A 20742-nucleotide genomic window follows, 5' to 3' on the forward strand; every position below is an offset into this window, starting at 1 on the left:
TTTTATTCGGACTTCCCTCAGATCCAGACCTCATCACAGCCTTGGTCCAAAAATGAAAACAAACTGAATTCCACAGATGAATTAGTATGAACAAATTTTACAATGGCGGCATTTGTCCAAGTGTGGTGTTAGTAATCACTAAAAAAAAAGTAAATGGAGATCATGGAAAACTTGGATGGAGTTATTCTTAACACAAAGGAAGGTGATTTTGTTGTTGGAAGCTAATCATCCCAGCCCAGGTCATCATAACTTGAGTTTCGAAGGCATCTCCTTCACTTGCTTCATCAATGCCCTTCCTTCCATTGAGATTGTAAGTGAGTACTTTTATTGATAATTGCAGAAAATTCAGTGCTGTCCTCATATACTTAAGCAATCCATGACTGCATTCTGCAAACCTTCAGTATTCAAACTTGCACTGATTAGTGGCAGATAACGTTCACCATCCAAGAGTCAGGCAATCTATCTTCAACAGGACAGCATTTAACCACTTCCCTTTGACATTCTATAGTATTAGTATTGCTGATTTTTCCTATCATTTGGGACTAATCATATGAGTTTCTTTATATTCACTCATGCAATGTGGGCATCACTGGCTGTCCATCCTGTTCTGCCCATGAGATTTTGGTGCTGAGTTGCCTTCTTAAACCGTTGCAATGCACATGCTGAAGGTTGACACACAATGCCCTTATGGAGCGAATTCCAGAATTTTGACCCAGCAACAGTTAAGGAACAGCAAAAGACTTCCAAGTTAGGATGGTGAGCGACTTGGAAAGAAACTTGCTGGTAGTGGTTTCCCATGTATCTGCTGCCTTTTGTCAAGCCCTTAAGAATCCTATATGTTTCAGTAAGATCACGTCTCATTCTTCTAAACTCCAGTGAGTAAAGACTTTGTTTAGTCTTTGCTCATAAGCAATCCCTTCATATAATGGATCATCAAAGTTAACCTTCTCTGAATTACTTCCAATGAAATAATATCTTTCCTTAGATAATGGGATCAAAACTGCTCACTGTACTCCACATGTGGTCTCACCAGCACCTTGTACAGCTGAACTAAGACTTCCTGACTCCGATACTCGAACCCCTAACAAGGGCCAACATTCCATTAGCCTTCCTAATTACCTGCTGCACTAGACTACTAGCTTTCTGGTTTTATGCACAAATACCCTCAAGTCCCTTTGTGTTGCAGATTTCCGCACTTTTTCTCCATTTAAATAATACTGTTCTTTTTTTCTCCCTTCCACATTTTTCCACATCATGCTCCATTTGCCAACTCACTGAACTTATTAATAACCCTCTGTAAACTGTTTGTATCCCTCTTGCAACTTGTTTCCACCAACTTTGTGTCATCTGCACATTTAGCTACAGTACATGTGTTTCCTTCCTCCAAGTATATATATTGAAAATATGTGTGGTCCAAGCGCCAATCCCCATAAAACCACACTCATTACAGGTAGCCAATCTGAATATGAACCCCTTATTTCCATTTGCTGCTTCCTGCCTATTAGCCACTTCTCTATCCACATCAAAATACAACTCCAACACCATTACAGAATGTGTATTCTTGGTAAATTTTCATATTCTGCCTTAAAATAATAGGGTACAAAATATTTATTTTTTATACTCATAGAAATTAACTATACATTAATAATCAATGATAGCATTAAACATTCAATTAACAGCAAAATTTATAGAAAACCTTGTGAATTTGCTGGCAAATTCAAAGTATGTTGCAGTTCTGTGATTCCCATAGTTGGATGGCCAAATGTATAAACTTTCAAGAAACCTCTCCTGACTCTCAATGTCATATTTAAAACTAATACGCGTCAACTCAGATACTTAAAGCATCACATAAATCCTTTCCCATGTCTCTCATTAATAGCTGCAGTAAACAAATGCTACAGCGAAATGCTACAGTTTGACCAAAAACTGAAATGTTAAATTGATAAATGAGAGAATTGGAGAGCTTAATGATCAAAAGCTCTATAAAGCCAATGTAATCATTTGACCACATTCCTTTTGTATGTCTCTCTTCGGAATAGTTAACATACCTAAAATATCTTTCTACTGTTCATCGTTAAAAGGTTATGTTTCAAGAATAAATTAAAAATTATAACTTCTCAAATTGATAGCCAAATTGAATCTTTGCATATTATATTCCAGAAAACATTCATTTGCCACAAGATGTCACTCACTTATATTTCCCTGCAAAGCTGAAAGGTGCACTAGGCTGGACGTGGCCTCCACTGTCAAATAAGCTTAGTTATTCACCACTCTAATCAGCTAAACATTATCACTGCCTCATACAACTTTTAATTTTCCCTGCCTAATCAGATACTTTGCTGAAAAACACATTCATCTAAAAGAAAATAAGTCTTCCTTATGATTACATAAAAGATTTGTAGCATAGGAGGAAACCATCATTTGGTCCATCCTGCGCATGCCAACTGAAATAAATCTGAAATGAACAGTTTAATTAACCCATTCTTTACAATAATAAGCACACCAATTGATTATGGTAATTCTGCTGATAATCTTGCAGTTTATATGGAAGGTTCTCTCAGTATTAGTTTCTTTATTAATTATTCTCCTAACAGAATGCAGCATCAAGTTAGTAGCCTATAAATGACTTAAGGAGGCGAAAAGCAGAAATGTGTACTATTCAGTTTCAGAAACATGGAAAAAGCTACATTAAATAACATGCTTAGTGCAAAGTATGATATGAACAAAGTCAGCACAAGGCAGACCCTGCAGCTGTCACAGGAATCGGGGAATGGGTAGCTCTGCTTTGAGTACTGAAGAATGAGTAGCCTGCAATGGAATGGGAAACAATCCCATTTTTGACTTAGATTCTTCAACTAACTACCCCTTCTCTCAGAGGTTTGAGTGGCTTTAGAACTCTCGGTTTCAGCAGGCGGTGGAAGAGGGTTGGTGTCATTAAATACTTCGAACGCAAAATTAGACATTTTCTTGCTAGGGATAGGAATCAAGTGTTATCAGTGGTGGTTTAGGTGGAATGTGGAATTCAAAACATGAAAGTTCAGCCATGATATTACTGATTGAAGGAGCAGGCTCAATGGGCCAAATGATCTACTTCTGTTCCTATTTTGCATGTTTGCATATAAGTCCTATGAACTTTACAATAACCAGATCAGATTCACCTTTTGATTTCTATGTTATTTTACAGCTGAGATGGTATTTACATTCAGCTTCCTACAAAGGCAATCAAGTTCTTAAAATTTTGAAGTACAAAGTTATATCTCTAAGTAGAAGGTTTTACACACTGATACACTTTCTCATTGCATTTTTACAGCGGAATGACCACTGAAGTATTTGCAGAAGCATGACTTCCTTTCAAAGCAAAATAAGCAAATTTCAAATCAAAGCATTTATTTAAATGTATATGTAACAGTAAACTCTAAGAAAACAGTTGAACAAGTATGTTATCCTACCATGAGGCAGTGGAGATCTGTCCAAAAGTTTGTCCAACAGGTGGACTATTTGGAACGTTTTCCATTTAGAAATATCAATGTCAGTAATACGGTTTCCATCAGGAGTTTCAGAACTCCAGAGCTGGTAGAGAGATTCTACTGGTTTGATCAAACTTGATCCCTGAGACAAATCTGGCTCCAACAATGGAGGTCCCGATGCATTCAGCCAGCGCTCAAACTCTAATCCTAAAAATAGAGAAACATCTCCAGATGAAATTGGTCTTTGATAAAACAATTTCTTAGATCAAACAAGCAAACTATTTTCTAACATGGTCAAGAAAAACAAAGGTCATTGAGAAAATAAGAAGTGATTTAAGTGAAATGTACAGTTGATCTTCTTAATGTGTTCTGATGCACAAGTACTTAAGGCAATGTTAAATATTAAATTGAGCATTTTCCACTTTCTATCTGCAGTGACATTTTTTTTGAGGACTTGCCTTCAGATTTTCTAGAGGGTTACTTTCTCATCTTTCTCTTTTTTTCCTTCTCAATAATTCATTTATTAGGTGATGCACTCACGTGATAATGATATGTTTTCATGTTGACGTGCCACAGAAGCAAAATTAGAAGTAATCCTCAATGTCCTCAGTAATAAGCAACCTTTGATTAAAAACTTAAAATCTCAAGATAGAAGGAAAACCATAAATTTCTAGGCACATTATTTAAATTGGCATAAGACAACAAGGACAAGTCAGTAAAAGGCTTTTTCTCCAAAATAAGTGTCTCACACTTCTAGATACAAAAAAAAATCAACCTAAATATATCTTTTACAGAGTGGTGAGGTCATAGCTAATGCGTTTCAATTGTATAGACACAAAGTTGGAAGATTTTAAGCAGCCAGTTTTTACCCTTTTTACTGCCAGTCAGATCACAACTTCAGATCAAATGTAACAACTGACAGTGTTTATTACAATCAAAGCATCCATTACAATTTTCCCCACATAATAGCCCACGAACAAGTATAGCCTTAAGCTAGATTGTCCATGTCTATTTGCAAGAAATTCATTATCTCGGTGATTTCAACTTAATCTGGCTTCTGTAAACTGAGTATTCCTTTGTTGACCACTGAGAATTGTTCTCTTTTCTTTGAAACCTCCTCCTTCCATCCACTTCACAGTTTCCTTCTCTCTTCTTCCCTTGCAACCTCCCCTTCTCCCCTCACCCTCTTGAAGTCTCTCTCATCCCCCTACTAAACCCATGCAGATCTCTTTCTACCACCCAACATCTCCCCCAAATCCCCTTGCACTCATTCTCTTCTTGTTCCCCTAACTTCAGAGTCATAGAATCCTTACTGGGTGGAAGTAAGTCATTCGATCCATCGAGTCCACATTGACCCTCCAAAGAGCATCCTATGCAGACCCACCCTCTTACCCTATCCCTATAACCCTGCATAACTAATTCACCTTGTCTGTACATCCATGGACACTATGGGAAATTTAGCATGGCCAATCCACCAAACCTTCACAACTTTGGACCGTCGGAGGAAACCAGAACACCCGGAGAAACCCATGCAGACGCGCAGAGAATATGCAAATTCCACACAGACAGTCACCCGAGTCTGGGATCAAACCTGGGTACCTGGCACTATGAGGCAGCAGTGCTAACCACTGAGCCACTGTGTCGAGCTCCTTTAGAGTTTGTCTCTTCCTCCCCACCTCCAGTGCAGCCTCTCATCTATTGCAAACATAACTCTCGAAGATAGCCTCAGCCTCAGATATCAACAACAACCAACCATCCCTGCCTCCAAATAAACACTTGTAGCTGTGGCACACTTTGGCCTTGGAACTCTGGGTCTCCAGATCTCTAACCCAGCCTTCACAACTTTGCACCCTGACCTCTCACTGCACTCAGCCTTGTAACACCATGGCCCCCCCTTCTCCCAGCCTGGAAAAAGGATTCCCTTTCAATTCACTTACTCAGCTTCCTTTTTTATGCTGCTTTCTGTATTTCCATTCACAAACCTTTGCTCCTTCACATTTCCTGCTGACAGTGAACCTATGTGTCGACTGGCAACAGAGATACAGTCTGTGATCGAAGGAATAACTCCTGATTCTGTCCATTCTGCTTAGTGGGGAGACTTTTCACCCATTAGCTTTGGAGGCTTTCCAGAGTGAATTTGCCTGCCACTGCTGTGTATTTTCAGCACTGCTACCTCCTGATAATACAGACATTCTAGTAGACAAATTAAGTCAATTGGAAAATGTCTCTTCTGCTGACTCCAAACTGCAACCTAATCTTGGTACAATATATTCCTGCTTCTACACACAGTTCTCATGGCTTCTTCAAGACTGTCAACATATTTCCAATGAATGGTGAACTGAGGTTGTTTTGATTTTGCAACTTCATCCATTAAATACTTGTTAATCTTTTCCATGACAGAGCACCAAAGCACAATTACACAGACTATCCTACCTGAGTGGATTGTTTATCTCTTCATCTCAGTAATAGCACTGATCAATGAAGCATTTGGAATCACATGTATTCAACCTATAATCTCCTGCATCTTAGGGAATTATTCCACAAAGACCATAAAAAAAATCATAGGATGCATGCATCATTGGGTAGACCAGCATTTATTATTCATCTCTAACTGATCCTCAATGTGGAATGAGCTGCCTTCTTAAATTATTTTCATAGATTTTTCAAGCTATTTGTTTTCCATAGATAGGGGGGGGGTGAAATTGCTTCCTTCAGTAAATAATGAACCAATCTTCTGCTTTACATAACTATGGAAAACAGGGTAACTTCAGCTCTTGATGTCATCAGCAATAGCCTGAAATGAGCTTGAAGGATAAAACTTCAACCTTAACATTCAGTGAAAGTAACATTCATGTGAAAAGATACTTGGATGGTAAATGCAGTACTAGTACATTATGACATCCATTGTAAGGGTAGTTTCTTTGAACATTTTTGACATTGAAGTCTGTTTGTAAGTTCTGTGCAGATGGGGGTGGGGGGGGGCGAGGTATTTTTCAGGGTGGTTAGTGAGTATCTCTGGAGTCATCTGATCAACTGGCAATTCTCTTGGATCACCTCTTCTAGTCCAAATAATTCCTATGGGAAAACTCATTGCTGCACTGTTATAACTGTTGGTAAATAATTAGAGCAGTTCAATAATGGTCTCAGAAGGTTTCTGGAAACCTAAGTGACAACAAGGAAATGCAAGGGCAGAAAATAGTCTGAAATTTTGACAACCCTCTTAATTTTTAGAGCCATTGATGAGTTACTTAAACACTAATTCTTCTCCAGACCAATCAACAGTGGACATTCAGCTGATAAAAGTAAGTAAAAGGAAAGTTGACATCACCCTACCATACCATAAGGCTTCTCTCTCTCTCTCTTGCATATGAGAGAGCGAGAGAGAGCGAGAGCGAGAGAGAGAGCGCGAGAGAGAGAGAGAGCGCAAGAGAGAGAGAGAGAGCGCAAGAGAGAGAGAGCGCAAGAGAGAGAGAGAGAGCGCAAGAGAGAGAGAGAGCGCAAGCGAGAGAGAGAGCGCAAGAGAGAGAGACAACTTGTGGTTGTTTAACCTGAGAGGCACCATGCCTCAGGCGAGGGGAAAAGTTAAGGAGAAGAGTTATTTATGGTAACCTCAGCTGATGCTGTTGACATTACTCTGCATCACACACTATCCAACCAGCCAGCCAACTGAATTAATCGATCCCCTATTTGTAAGTTACAAAGTTTGCAATGCTTTGTTACAAAATGTGTGCATTTTGGCTTTAATTACATGCAATTTTATGTATCTCAGAGTTTCTTGAATTCATCACAATCACAAAATTGGTCAGTATAAAGACTGGGGAGAGATTCTGGATAATGGAATGCAACCTCATTATCAGATTTTTAAAATTATTTAATTATCAAATTCACATTTATAGATTGAATGTCATCAATCAAAGAATTGGGCACGACTGCCTTTCCACAGAACTGCTTAATTAGTAACACAAGCTGTCAAAATAGTGACAGAAACTCAGACCAGGTACATTGATTTTGCACTTGGGTACAGGAGTCTCTTCAAATAATACATTCCAAAAAACGGGGAAACCCACTTAAGAAAGTTGTGGAACATTATCCTTGAAAATAGTTTTCCTTTTAGAACAAACAACAAAAAAATAATTTGCAAGCAAATGCTTTTGCGCTTATCAGCAAGGACAAATACTGTGCAAAAATCTCTAACACCACAGACTTGTTCTTAAGTTAAAGGAAACACACTCAAAATAAAATCCAAAGCTTGCTTGTCTACAAATGAAGAGAATGGCCATATGGAGTAAACCACAAGCTGCTCATCTAACCCCTCAACTGAAAGATCAGATCTATAGCACAGAACGTTGCTAATGCACTGACACAGTTTTAAAGATGCAAGAATGAGCTATATTGGAGAGGTATAGCATTCAGTTTTAAATTTAACTCAAATAGTTCTGAAGTACCTGTAAGCAGAAATCTCAGAAATGAGAGCTGAGCTGTAGGAGTCACCAGCAGGAAATAAACAGAAAGAAAGAAGAATAGAAAAGTAAGGTTTTATTTTTGTGGATTGCCTGTAATTTTTCTGTGCATTAAAACAATTGGGATAAATGCCAGGGTGGGGAGAAACACAGGGAGGAATCACATGGTGACAATCACATGGTGACAATGAAAACCAGTTGGTTACTGGTCTGTCTAAAAGAGAACAACAAATGCATTTACCCTTGTAACAAAAGAATAATCCAGTGTGTACTTCTATTGGCAGGCAATCAAAAGTCAGCATGAGAAATCATTGGAGACAAGTTTGAACAAACCAAGGAAAAGAAAAATATGCTCCCTCGATATTTTGAACAGTCAGATGCAGTGGACAAATGATTGCAGCGGACAAAACCTCAGATGGGGATTATAAAGAACCTCTTCAAACATCTCACCAACCTTCTTTGTTGTCCACACATTTCTCCCTGAGCTCAGGAAAAAAGCCGAGGAAAAACTCCAGTAGATCAGTTGCAACAACACTTGTAAACTTGAACTTTTCTACATAGGCCTAAGAAAAAACATTAACATTAATGACTTGCATTTTACATGTTAATCATTTGTAATTCAGGGTCTTTTTCCATGCTGTACATCTTTACGACTCTATAACAATGGGAACTGAATCAGTCATAGTGGACCACAGGACCCATTTTATATTTGCTGCTCTGTTTGCTGTGATTGTGACCAATTTCTAATGGTGACAGCCCTTGGATATAAGGTTTTAACAGGAAGACCATTACATTACATGGATAACGTGACAGTATCAATGACATTATTTAACACATCTAAAGGCTTCACTTCTCAGCAATTGCACATTGCAAAATTGTTCAGGTAGGAAGGGCTGATGATTCATCCTTGCATTGGGTAATTTTTCTATGAATTGGAGATTACAGCATTTGGTTGGGCAATGTAGAAGACTCTTTACTCTCTGAAATTAGTGTTTTCTGTTAGCAAAATGGGATGGTTGCTCTGGGTTGATAGGTTTGCCATTAGTATTTTTGATGTTATTTTTAAAAATAGAATGAAAAATAAAGCAAGCTGCTGACAGAACTCACTCTGAGGAAGGAGTCGAAGCACTTTGTGTCTCCACAGAGCTGTGAAAGATAATACACAAAGCAGAATCCTTTCTCGTAGGTGAAAAGATTCATTAGACTGCTGGGATTGACACCTGCACAAGAATACAGAACAAATATCACACATATTCCTTGATCACTGACCAAGAAAGAAGTTTAGTGATAAATACTTAAGACTTCTTATGCAGATTAATGGTTTAATAATGCTGCTTTCACTGTGACAGTGGTATGCAATATATACATTATTGGACTGCAGAACGATTTACAGTTTCTTCCTGGACTGATTCAAAATACAAACTGGTTTATCTCAGCTGCAAGACTAATCTTTGAAAAGTGAGGTAATGAATGAAAGAACAAGTTAAAACAAGCATCACAGCGCAATCGTTCTACTGAATGTCTTATTTCATCACCAATGGAGGATTGAGATCCAATAATAGATTTATGCATAAACTACTCATTGAGTTTATCAACTACCCCAGTTTAGATCTATTGTAGTTCGCAGGACTGAACGAGCCTCACGTATCTCATAGAAACTGCCAAATACCAGTGTAAACTGGTGAAAAAGTGTTGTAGTCTAAAAGCAGAGAGTTGGTTTAATTTAGTTAATGCTTTAATAGAGCAGCTGGCTTTGTTGAAGTTGCAAACAGAGGTAAAATGGAGACCTGGCTCAAACTTCACTTGTAGTCTGCTGACAGGACTCTCATCTCCGAGGAGTTTCAGCTGACGATGCAGTGCTTCCAGTCGAAAAGTGGTTTCAAGACAAGTAAAAGCAGCCCCTGAAAAAGAAGGGAAACTGATTTTTTTTCTCCCTTAAAAATACTTACTTTCTTTCTGCTAGCTTCTGGATTCTCCTACACAGAGTCAGAGATGTACAGCACAGAAACTAACCCTTCAGTCCAACTGTTCCATGCTGACCAGATATCCTAAACAAATCTAGTCCCACTTGCCAGCACTTGGCCCACTCTTTACCCTTTCTATTCACATGCCCATCCATGTGCGTTTTTAATGTAATTGTACCAGCCTCTAACACTTCCTCTGGCAGCTCATTCCATACAAGCACCCCCTCTGCATGAAAAGTTGCCCTTTAGATCCCTTTTAAATCTTTCCCCTCTCACCCTAAACCTATGCCCTCTAGTTCTGGACTCCTCTACGCCATCTTGCATTATTCCTTAAATGGGTGTACTGGGTGGTGAAGCCTACTCCCTGCAATCTGGAACTGACCATTTGAAGCCAAAGGCACTATATGCTAGCTCATATTTGAGTTTTTCTTCCACCTACCCTCATATAAATTCATCTGATAACACAGGTTAGTTTACAAAACTTGTATGAATTCAGTTTCAGGGAATTGTATAGCATTTACTAATGTGCAATGGAACACCATGTGAATATCAAGAATTATGCTTATGAAGTTATTTGGTAGCACCAAATCTTGGTTTGATGAAAAATGTCAGTTTGTTGGAGCTTTACATCTTGCTCATATCTGGACAATTCTCAATAAACACCAATGTAAAGGGAAACTATACTGTATGAGAGGAGAGTACTCATTGACTGGCAAGTGGACTTCAATTGACAGAGGCATTGCCATAGCGAATGCACCAGTATACATAATGTAATTCTGACACTATAAACTGGCCTTATTGGCAATTTTGTAAATAGGGCCATTTGTTCACCACATAAGCTCAATACCAAAATAAGGCTTTTCAAAGTTATCCTTTTGGTTCTTTGCTGCTGAGGAATGCCCTCAGATTACTTGGTAACACACAAAAGTTTCAGCAATAGGCAAAGCTATTTATTTCACGCTGCTACTACATAGTAGCAACACAAATGGTGTTTGCCATGAATAAGACACTACCTTCAAGCCAAAAAGACACTGTCCATCAGATAATTGAAAAACATGATATATGTGTGTGTGTGTGTGTGTGCATGCATGCGTGTGTGTATGCACGTGCATAAAAAATATATGTAATGACATATATGGGGATAGCAAGCCAAACCAAATCAGCCTCACTTTCACCAGATTCATAATGTGAAATTAAAATATGTAATTTTGTTCAAAATTGTGTAATTGCTTCAAACCAGACTTTACAAGTTATAGAACCCAAACATGAAGTTTATAATTTAAAAAATAACAATTTATTCTTAATAAAGTAACTTTAACAAAATATAGAAACTTCAGGGCAATTTAATATCTACAATTTAAATCCAATCTTCTTTGAGTATAAGCCCCCCCCCCCGCTCCCCCTTACACACTGACAGAGTTAGGATACGTTTATTAAAATTGTAATTTTCTAGTTTGATAATGATTTCAATAATAAATACCAGACTTTCATGAAATCCTTAGATGATAGGTTGTATTACAGGCATGTAGGATGGTATAGCTTCTTTGAATTCCAAGTCATCAGTCAAAACAAACAGCTTTCGCAGACTGAAAACTTCTTATTTCTTAGAGACTTGAGTTTATTTTCTCAGACCTTTCAACAAATCAATAACTGGAGGATAACTAGAGAGAGCAAAACCAAAAATCCAGTTCAATCTTGCAGCTTCCAAAGTAAAAACTGCCTCCTGCCCACAAATCCAGTCAAAACCAACTTACTCTGCTTTATCTTTTTTTTCAATCAATATTCTCAAGTGTTTCACTAGCCAGCACTAATCCTCCCTTAACTAACCAATTAAGCATCCAACCAGCTCCCAGTCCCTTAGCATAACAACATCTTGGTGCCGAAACATCTAATGTTCTTACAGCAGTAATTATCTGCATTATCGTTCTAAGCCAGTTCCCAACAGCATCAGTCTTTTGTTCATTGTTTTTGTTTTTAAACAAACTACTGTTCAAATTACCACGTTCAATTCCTCAACTTCAACTCACAGTTCAAAACCAAAAATGAGAAAAATAGAGATGGTCTCGATATATGTGAATTTTGAACAGCAAATCCCTTTTGCAGTTTGTGACAGGCTAGGTATTGACGATAGCCAACCACTTATATTTTGCCGAACTCAAAACACATGATCCAATATTAGACGTGACTCTGTAATGGAACAACATTTGCTAAATAATCCCGCATGTGCAAAGGAAGTACACTGAAAACTAATTTAGGATTCCCAACTGGGCTTGCAAAGTGGTGCACTTGTGTATAATGGAAACTACATGCATTGATGATTAAGATCCTTTATTATCTTAGGATCAACATTGCGCCCATTTCAACTCAATTAAATAGGTTTCAGCTAACATTCCCTCTGAGCTGCATAGCTGCGTGCTCAGAAGTTTCATGCAGATTGCAGAATTGACTTCTGAATTTGGAAATCAATGTTGTGCACAGACCTCAGAATCCTACACAGCCCTGAAAGAAAATTAGAGGGAACGCTAGTGGCAGCCATTTGTTAGTTCATTTCGCAAGGGAATACCTTGACTAAGCAAAGTCAACCTGCCTGGTTTAATATTTAAACAAAACTTGGCAGTTACCTGTCAGTGATCATTAACTGGGGCATTCTCTATGGCAATGCTTCTACCAATCAAAGTCCATAAGCCAACAGTGGTGTTTATTTCAGCAGTAAAATGTTGTTGATTTTAAAACATAAAGCAACCAATGTTGCATCGATGTTCAGTACCCTGAGTACCAGGCTAAAAACATCCAGATTACAACGTAATTCCTATATGTGTGCAATCTTTCCGTTAGAAGTATCAGCTTTTAAGCATTATTCAAATAGGTTACGTTTTTAATATTGTCTTCCGTTAACTGCATTAACAAAGGTAATTGATTCAGCCTTAGATGTATTAATCAACATTCACTGAATTACTATAAATTGTTTTACCATAACAACAAAGGAAATAGATGCACTAGGACATCTGTTCATTTGAGCTCTGTGAAAAAGCCTGGATCTGTGGGCAATGTTTCAATGCCCACACAATTTTCTGCCATCGCTTCCAACTGACAGCAGAACCACCTGTCCTGAATTGGAAAACATCTTTTTACAAGGCTTTAATAGACAATGACATTTAGTATTTACTTATATTGGTTTGTCAATCAGAATGATACAAAATAAGTTTCCAGCATTGTTAAGTGCTTACTAAAAAGGATGAAATTGATCTACTTTGACCAGCAGCTACTTCTAAAGGATTTTGAGAAGCATATAGTATTTCTCACATAATTTGGACTTTTCTTTGTTTCATCACCACTGACAACTAAATTACAATTTAAACTTTGTACCTTCTGTGCTGTTTCCGTTCAAGTTCTGAGGAAGGGTCACTGGATCTGAAATGTTAACTCTGATTTCTCTGAACACATGCTATTAGACCTGCTGAGCTTTTCCAGCAATTTCTGCTTTTGTTTCTGTCATTCTTTCATTTTTACTAAAGATATTGACAACAGGAATACCCCTGTATCTTTGTTTACTGAAGCTAGGAGGCATAGAAAAGGGACACCCCCCCAGGGACATTGAGCAACTCAAAAACCTTAGCAGCTAGCTACCATTATCCCCTCTATAAGGAGAACAGAATTAAGTGTTTATGACTTTAGGTGATCCAATAATAATGCTGTGGAAGCTAGAAAAGAAGCCATCACTGACACTTCTGGCAGAATAGCCACGACTGGTGATAACAATTCAAACATCTAGAAAGTCATTGGAACAGTACTAAGTCATTTTCCACCAAAATTTCACTTCCATGCTCTCTATGACAGAAATTGTTTCAGGTGCCTGGATCTCATCTGATCTGCCATCTTCTAGATTCATAAGAATTATGATGGTCTGCCACCATCAAAGAATTCTGCCTTCAAAAACAGCCACTTCACAAAGATCCTGTAGGAAAATGGCACCCAAAGAGAGTTGGCATATCAGCCAGAGAGCTGCAAAATGATAACTGCAAGAGATATTCATATCAGTTTTGTGATAGACCATTTCTCACTTAGTTTCTTGGTCAGAAGGAATATCACTATTGCTGGAAAAAAAACATGTTGTTAAAGCTTTTTGTCTTGCATCTATTAGATCAAGGCAAGAGCTCCAAATTTCAAAGAAACAACAATTTATATTACTTGAGAAAAGTGGACTGATTGGTTAGCCATTCAATTCTGATTGGTCGAGGCAGTGCCACGAAGAATCCAAAAATCCAACTAGCCACAAAAAGACATGACCCTCTCTCACTAGTATCCTCACATACGGATGAGCAAGGATACCACCTCTACTGGGACAATACATCCAACCCAGGACAAGCCAAACAAAGACGAGAATTCCTAGAAGCATGGCATTCCAACCGGAACTCTATCAATGAACACATCGCGTAAGACCCCATCTATCACCCCCTGAGAAAAAGAACAGGAAATGACTTCACCACCGGAAATAACATCACAGGAAATGACATCACCAACCCAAAGAAACCCAAACATATAAATTGAAAGCAGGAATTTTCAGCATTGCTTCGCGTGAGGTCCACTGAAGATGTTACCTAGTAAGATAACAAAACGTCTTGAAATGAATCTTTCAGCTCTGCGAGCAAACCTACATTCAAAACATTGTTACATATATTTGTGCTCTGAAAGCATCCTATTTAAAAGCAAGGCCCACGGGTTCTGGACCCATTGGTATTGGAACGTGAGGAAGGTGGCACTGCTGCCATCTCTCAACTGTTGAGTTCAGGATCAGATGTCTCAATTCATTGTTTAATATCCATCTGGATGATCTTATCTAATACAGTGCATGGTAGGGAATAAGCCATTGTTGGCATGTATTGTAAAGTGCTGCTACAGACTGAAGCAGAAGACCTAGCAGCAGACCAAGAAAAACAGAAAACATAAAATAACGGAGGTTTCAATGTCTGAGAGTCATTTAACATGGAAATAGACCCTTGGGTCCAACTCATCCATGCCAACCAAATCTCCCAAACCCAACTAATCCCATTTGCCAGTGTTTGGCCCATATCCCTCTAAACCTTTCCTATTCATGTATCTGTCCAAATATCTTATTTGTTGTAATTGTACCTGCGTTTACCACTTTCTCTGGCAGTTCATTTCACATATGAACCACCTTGTGAGAGAAATAGTTGTCCTTTAGGTCCCTTTTAAATCTTTCTCCTCTCACCTTAAAATTGTGCCCCCTAATTCTGATCTCCCCTACTCCAGGGAAAAGACCATTGTTTTTCACCTTATCTATGCCCTCATGGTTTTATAAACCTTTGTAAGGTCATCCCTCAACCTCCTACACTCCAGTAAAATAAGTCCCAACTTATCCAGCCTCTCTTTATAGCTCAAACCCTCCAGTCCCATTAACATCGTCATAAATCTTTTCTGCACCCTCTCCAATTTAATAACATCCTTCCTATAGAAATTAGTTCCAAGAGAGCAGAATTCATACTTCACTTTCCTCAGGAGTGACTTAAGAGCTGATAATCTAGTTGGCGATATACAACACAGGATTCAAAGGGATGACAAGGAAAAAATGAACAGAAGTAAGAAAATCATTTGCATCCCAGAAGCTGCAAAGCTTCTTCTTTCCTTAAGATGAGAGGGCAGAGGTTGCAATCTCTGTCTTCCATTATGGGTATTATTTTGTTTTGAAAATGCTTGAAATTGGCATCTTTAGGCACTGTGAGAATTTCTCAAACCCCAGATGTCAACAGATAGATCACAATGGTGATAATGACAGGTGCATGTGCCAAGCAATATTAATGGAGCAGATTCAGCATTGAAATCATTCAGTATGGAATTATACCCTGATGGAACATGGTCACGGTGCTTAATTTCTAACCATTTAAGCATAGTAGCAGGCAAGTCAGACCCTGCAAGCCACAACATTTAGGCTAATATTCTCTGTGATTGTCATTCTACATTGGGAATGCCTGAATGCAGAATTAGACCTAATGTGCATTTAATGTTGGAATGAGAGAATAAAAAACATTTACTCACCATAGGTTTCTGTGGTAATGCGACGTTGTGCATATGTTGCTAAGCCCTCACTCAGCCACATTTCTTCCCATGTGGCATTGGTAACTGCATTTCCAAACCAACTGTGTGCGATCTCATGGATAACATCAATAATGAGAAATTCATCACTTTCCAAAATACAGGAAATAATGAAAGTCAAACAGGGGTTTTCCATTGCGACAATTGGAAAAGAGGGAGGAAGGAAAACAACATCATACCTGAAAAAAAGATACTTATGCTTAAAATACACATTCTACAAAATGTAATTTGTTTTTAAAAAATTAAAACAACTTACATCATCGTTTTCAAAGCAATTCCTGACATCATCTTTCTCAAAGGTGAGCATGTAAAAAGAATCAATGTAAGTGCACTCCTCTAAACAGTAGAGGAAGGAGACAGAAAGCATTAAACTCCAGACCTGTTGGCCTAACATCTGTCATAGGGAGAATGCTGAAAACTGCCATTGAGGAGGTTATAGCAGGTTCAATCCATAGTGTACACTGGAAATAATCAATTCAGGCTTGGTAGTGCTAATGTGGTTTCTACATTGCCATGTGAAAGGGGGATAACAAATTCAACAGAGTTTTCCTTTTTAACTTTTAACCACGACTCAGAGATTCCTGCTAGAAAGTTACTTGCAAAGGATAAGATCATACTATCCAGTGAAGCTTGCACAGTTGAACATCCTGCTAAATCTCACCAATTGGTCTCAAGGGCAGCATGACCACATAAATTTGGAACTAAAGAGTTTTCCAGTACCCCGGAACTATACCTCAGCCTGAAATATTGGCTCCATGAAAGAAGGGGCAGAAAAAAATACAAACGATTAAATTATTTTTCTACATGTTTATGTCAGAGCTGCTCTTCAGTGAGCCAAACCCCAGCAAACAGCACAAACAGGAACATTTCTAGGATTACAAAATGAGTGAGTCCTATTGCAGCTAATGCCAAAAAGCTGATTGGGTGTGAACGGCTGGACAGTCTTTGTTTGTACCACATGTTTCACAGAAACTCTAATCCTAATGCTGTCAGCCTATACAAATGAGGGAACTGTGTGAAATTGTGAAGCAAATTTATTGTTATATGCATAACTTTTCACCTAACCTTATTGACTACAACCAAGCTTCATATTAGCAGCGAAATGTGTATTTTCTGTAATTCAAAATCTATCTTCATGAGCATTTTATAAAGTATATTTAATGGACCTTTTCTGCACTTTTGTAAATTATTTGACAGAGAGTATAATTTGTTGACTTCAGGAAATAGGCAGTTTTAGCAAATACTCATTTCCCTTGTGGTGAGTCAGCATGGAAGTGTCCTGCTTCACTTAATCATCCAGCTAAGAATTTTATTTAATTGAACTATAAAAGTTCACGTGGCAAGCAGCTTTTGTACTCAAACCAATGACCATCTGATCAGGAAGTCAACTGTGCTATTGCTTCAGTATTGCTAAAACCCCAGCCGTCACACATTATTCCAACATTAACTACTTTTTAATTTTTATGATGTAATTTGTTTCCAATATTCATAACTTGGAGGAAGGAAGTAAATAGACTGTACACAAATTTGCAGATAACACAAAAATACATGGAAAGGCAAGTTGCGAGAGAAGTACAAACAGTTTACAGCGAGATATTGATAGGTTAATTAAGCAGGCAAAAAGTTGGCAAATGAAGTACATGAGGAAAATGTGAAGTTGCTTATTTTAGAAGGGAGAACAAAAAAAATAGTATTATTTGAATGGACAGAAATTGTAGAAAGCTGTACACAAAATGGTCTTGGGGATATTTGTGCATGGAACACAGAAAGCTAGCACACAGGTGCAGCAGGTAATCAGGAAGGGTCATGGAATGTTGGCCCTTATTTCAAGAGGGTTGGAATATAAGAATAGGGAAGGCTTACTGCAATGGTACAAGTTGTCGGTGAGACCACATCTGGAGTTCGGTGGGCAGTTTTGGTCCACTTATTTAAGAAAAAGTAAAATTTCATTGCAGGTTGGGACTATACTCATTGGAATTTGGAACAATCTTGACAGGCTAAATGTTGAGCGGATGCTTCCCCTCATGGGAGAGTCTTGGACCAGAGAGCATAGTCTCAGAATAAAGGCTAATTTAAGACTGACATAAGGAGGAATTTCTTCTCTTAGTGGGTTAAGAGTCTTTGGAACTCCTTGCCACAGAGAGCTGTGGAAGCAGTCCTTATGTACATTTGAGGCTGAGACAGATAGATTCTTGATAGTAGAGGATTCAAGGGCTATAAGGAAAAGTCAGGAAAGTGGGTGTAAGGAACATTGGATCAACCATGAGCCTATTAAATGGTGGAGCAGGCTCGAAACTTCAAACGGCCTACTTCTGTTCCTATTTCTTATGATCTTAATACAACAATTATCCACAAGACAAAAATCAGATGACTTCCTCACAGAAATTCCTACTACTATTTTGTAACTACTTTTCAGAAAGTGCATGGGAAGTGCTCAGTTTGATTCATTTATCTTTGTTGGGAAGCAGCATAATTACTTTTCATTGTTCATAAATCACTACAAAGTACTGGCTAGTTTATAATCATCAATTTGAGATATAGGAAAGAGAGAAAATAATCCTTGCTATCTGCACTTGAAGGCAAATGTACCAATTTACGTCAGATATTCTCTATTCTCAGATCGAATGCTAAACCACATTCAAACTTTGAGTGTTTTCCTTTATTACCTTTCCCACATGTATGGCCCAAACAGATTCTCTGCAGCACTTAGCCACCGTTCCACAGTGCCATTCAGTTTTGCGGTTGCAATTTTTAATAAACAAGGTTCCGCCCAAACTCTGCTTCTGTACAAGTATATAAAAAAGTAAATAATTAGAAAATAAAGCCCAAGGACACATTTAACAAAGGAACAGGCATTCTGAATAGAGAGATATTGGGAACGAGGAGCTTAAACCAACGTTCAAACATAAATTAAAGCATTACTGCAGAATGACATTAATCAAGACCCGAATCTTGAATGGTACAGAAGGACCAGAGTCTGGGGGAAAAGTGGGAGGGGTGGCTCTGTTAAATAATAACTGTCTTAAACAACAGAGAGAAATGACTTAAGTTCAAGAAAGCAAGGTACAGAAACAATTAGGTAGAAATCAGAAATGATAAAGCCAAGAGGTCACTGATGGGAATGGTGCACAGGCACCTAACAGTAATCACACTGCAGGGTGGAGCATAAAGGAAAAAATGATGAAAACCTGTCAGAAAGGCATGGCAACAAACATGCAAGATTCTAATCTACATATCAACGAGAAATGTCAGAGGAGCAAAGGTAGCCTAGACGAGGAGTTTGTAGAATGTTTTCAGGATAGTTTCTTATATTTTGGATCAGAGTAGAGGGTAGGCTTTGGTAAAGCTGGTATCATGCAACACAATAAGATTAACTCATGATCTTAAAAGGAAGGAGCCCTTTGGGAGTAGCAGTCATGATATATGATTATATTTTACATTCAGTTTGAGGGAGAGAAGAGTTAAGCCTGAGACTACTTGATAAAAATTAAATGAAGTCTAGATTAGAGTGGTGCTGGAAAAGCACAGCAGGTCAGGCAGCATCCGAGGAGCAGGATGCTGCCTGACCTGCTGTGCTTTTCCAGCACCACTCTACTCTAGACTCTGATTTCCAGTATCTGCAGTCCTCACTTTTGCCTAAAAATGAAAGCATTTACTAGGACATGAAAGCAAAGCTAGCTAAAGTCCACTGGCAAAGTAGGTTAAAGGATAGGTCAAATAGTGATGCAATGAAAGCGATTCATTCAAAATGAATATTTCAGAATATAGAAAGTAGATACATTCCAAAGAATAATAAAAATTCTAAGGGACAAACCCACCATCAGTGGTTATCATGAAATGTTAAAGAAAGTAACAAACATAGCAGAAAAACACAATTGTATAAAGACTGTTAGCAGGTCAGAAGATTGAACAGAATATGAAAAGCAGAAAACCACCGACGAAATTAATGAGAGGAAAGTCAAAGTACGTGAGAAAACTAGCTAGAAATATGTAAACAGATAACTAAGGGTTTTAATAACTATTTTAAAAATAAATGAATTAAAAAATAATCTATTGGTCCTTTAGAAAATGGGACTAGAAAATTAATTATGGAAAATAAGGAAATGGCAGATGAATTAAAGAAACATTTTGCACCAATCTTCACTATGACGAATACAAGTAACATCCCAGAAGCATTGCTAAATTTGGAAATGAAAGGTGGAGGGAAATTCAGGAAAATCACAATAAACAGAGAAATAGTGTTGACTTAATTGTTTCCGACCTATGCTGAGATAGTTGAAGCACTGACTTTTATTTTCCAAAATTTTTCATTCAGGGATGGTTGCACTTTACTGGAAGATAGCAAACGTAACTTCTTTATTTAAAGAGGGAGGGGACAGGAGGCAGGAAACTATAAGCCAATTATTTTAACATCTGCTATCAGAAAATGTTATTTATAATAGGGCATTTAGAAACACAAAGTAATCAGATGGTGTTCACATGGTTTTGTGAAAGGGAAATCATATTTGACCATCAAATGGAGTTCTTTGAAAAGTTCAGATATGTGACACATAAAGAAGAATAACTGGATGTGTTTTACTTCGATTTAGATTCTCAGAATGATAAAGTGCCATTTCAAAGATTATTGCAAAAATTAAAACTCGTGGTGTAAGGAATATGCTGGCATCGCTAAAAGATTATCAGGTTAACAGGAAGCAGAGAGTAGGCATAAATAGATCTTTATCAAGGTATAACAAGTGA

General features: G+C 38.0%; 1 protein-coding gene across 2 annotated transcripts in view; it reads right to left on the reverse strand.

The window, feature by feature from the left end:
• Positions 1–20742, reverse strand: part of rnpepl1 (arginyl aminopeptidase like 1) — an 84868-nt gene that overhangs the window by 9273 nt on the left and 54853 nt on the right. The window contains exons 4-9 of one of the 2 annotated variants that reach the window (XM_087993525.1): positions 18669–18785; positions 15946–16181; positions 9715–9828; positions 9035–9147; positions 8382–8490; positions 3450–3674 (exon numbers count right to left, since the gene is read on the reverse strand). In XM_087993525.1, coding sequence (XP_087849651.1) covers positions 3450–3674; positions 8382–8490; positions 9035–9147; positions 9715–9828; positions 15946–16181; positions 18669–18785 — 914 coding nt within the window. The remainder of the gene's footprint in view (positions 1–3449; positions 3675–8381; positions 8491–9034; positions 9148–9714; positions 9829–15945; positions 16182–18668; positions 18786–20742) is intronic. The other variant, XM_087993526.1, reaches the window with a different exon arrangement.

The sequence above is a fragment of the Chiloscyllium plagiosum genome, unplaced genomic scaffold (assembly GCF_037043375.1).
Source record: "Chiloscyllium plagiosum isolate Xiang-an unplaced genomic scaffold, Cpla_swu_hap1 HiC_scaffold_13, whole genome shotgun sequence".
In the NCBI taxonomy this organism is placed as follows: domain Eukaryota; kingdom Metazoa; phylum Chordata; class Chondrichthyes; order Orectolobiformes; family Hemiscylliidae; genus Chiloscyllium; species Chiloscyllium plagiosum.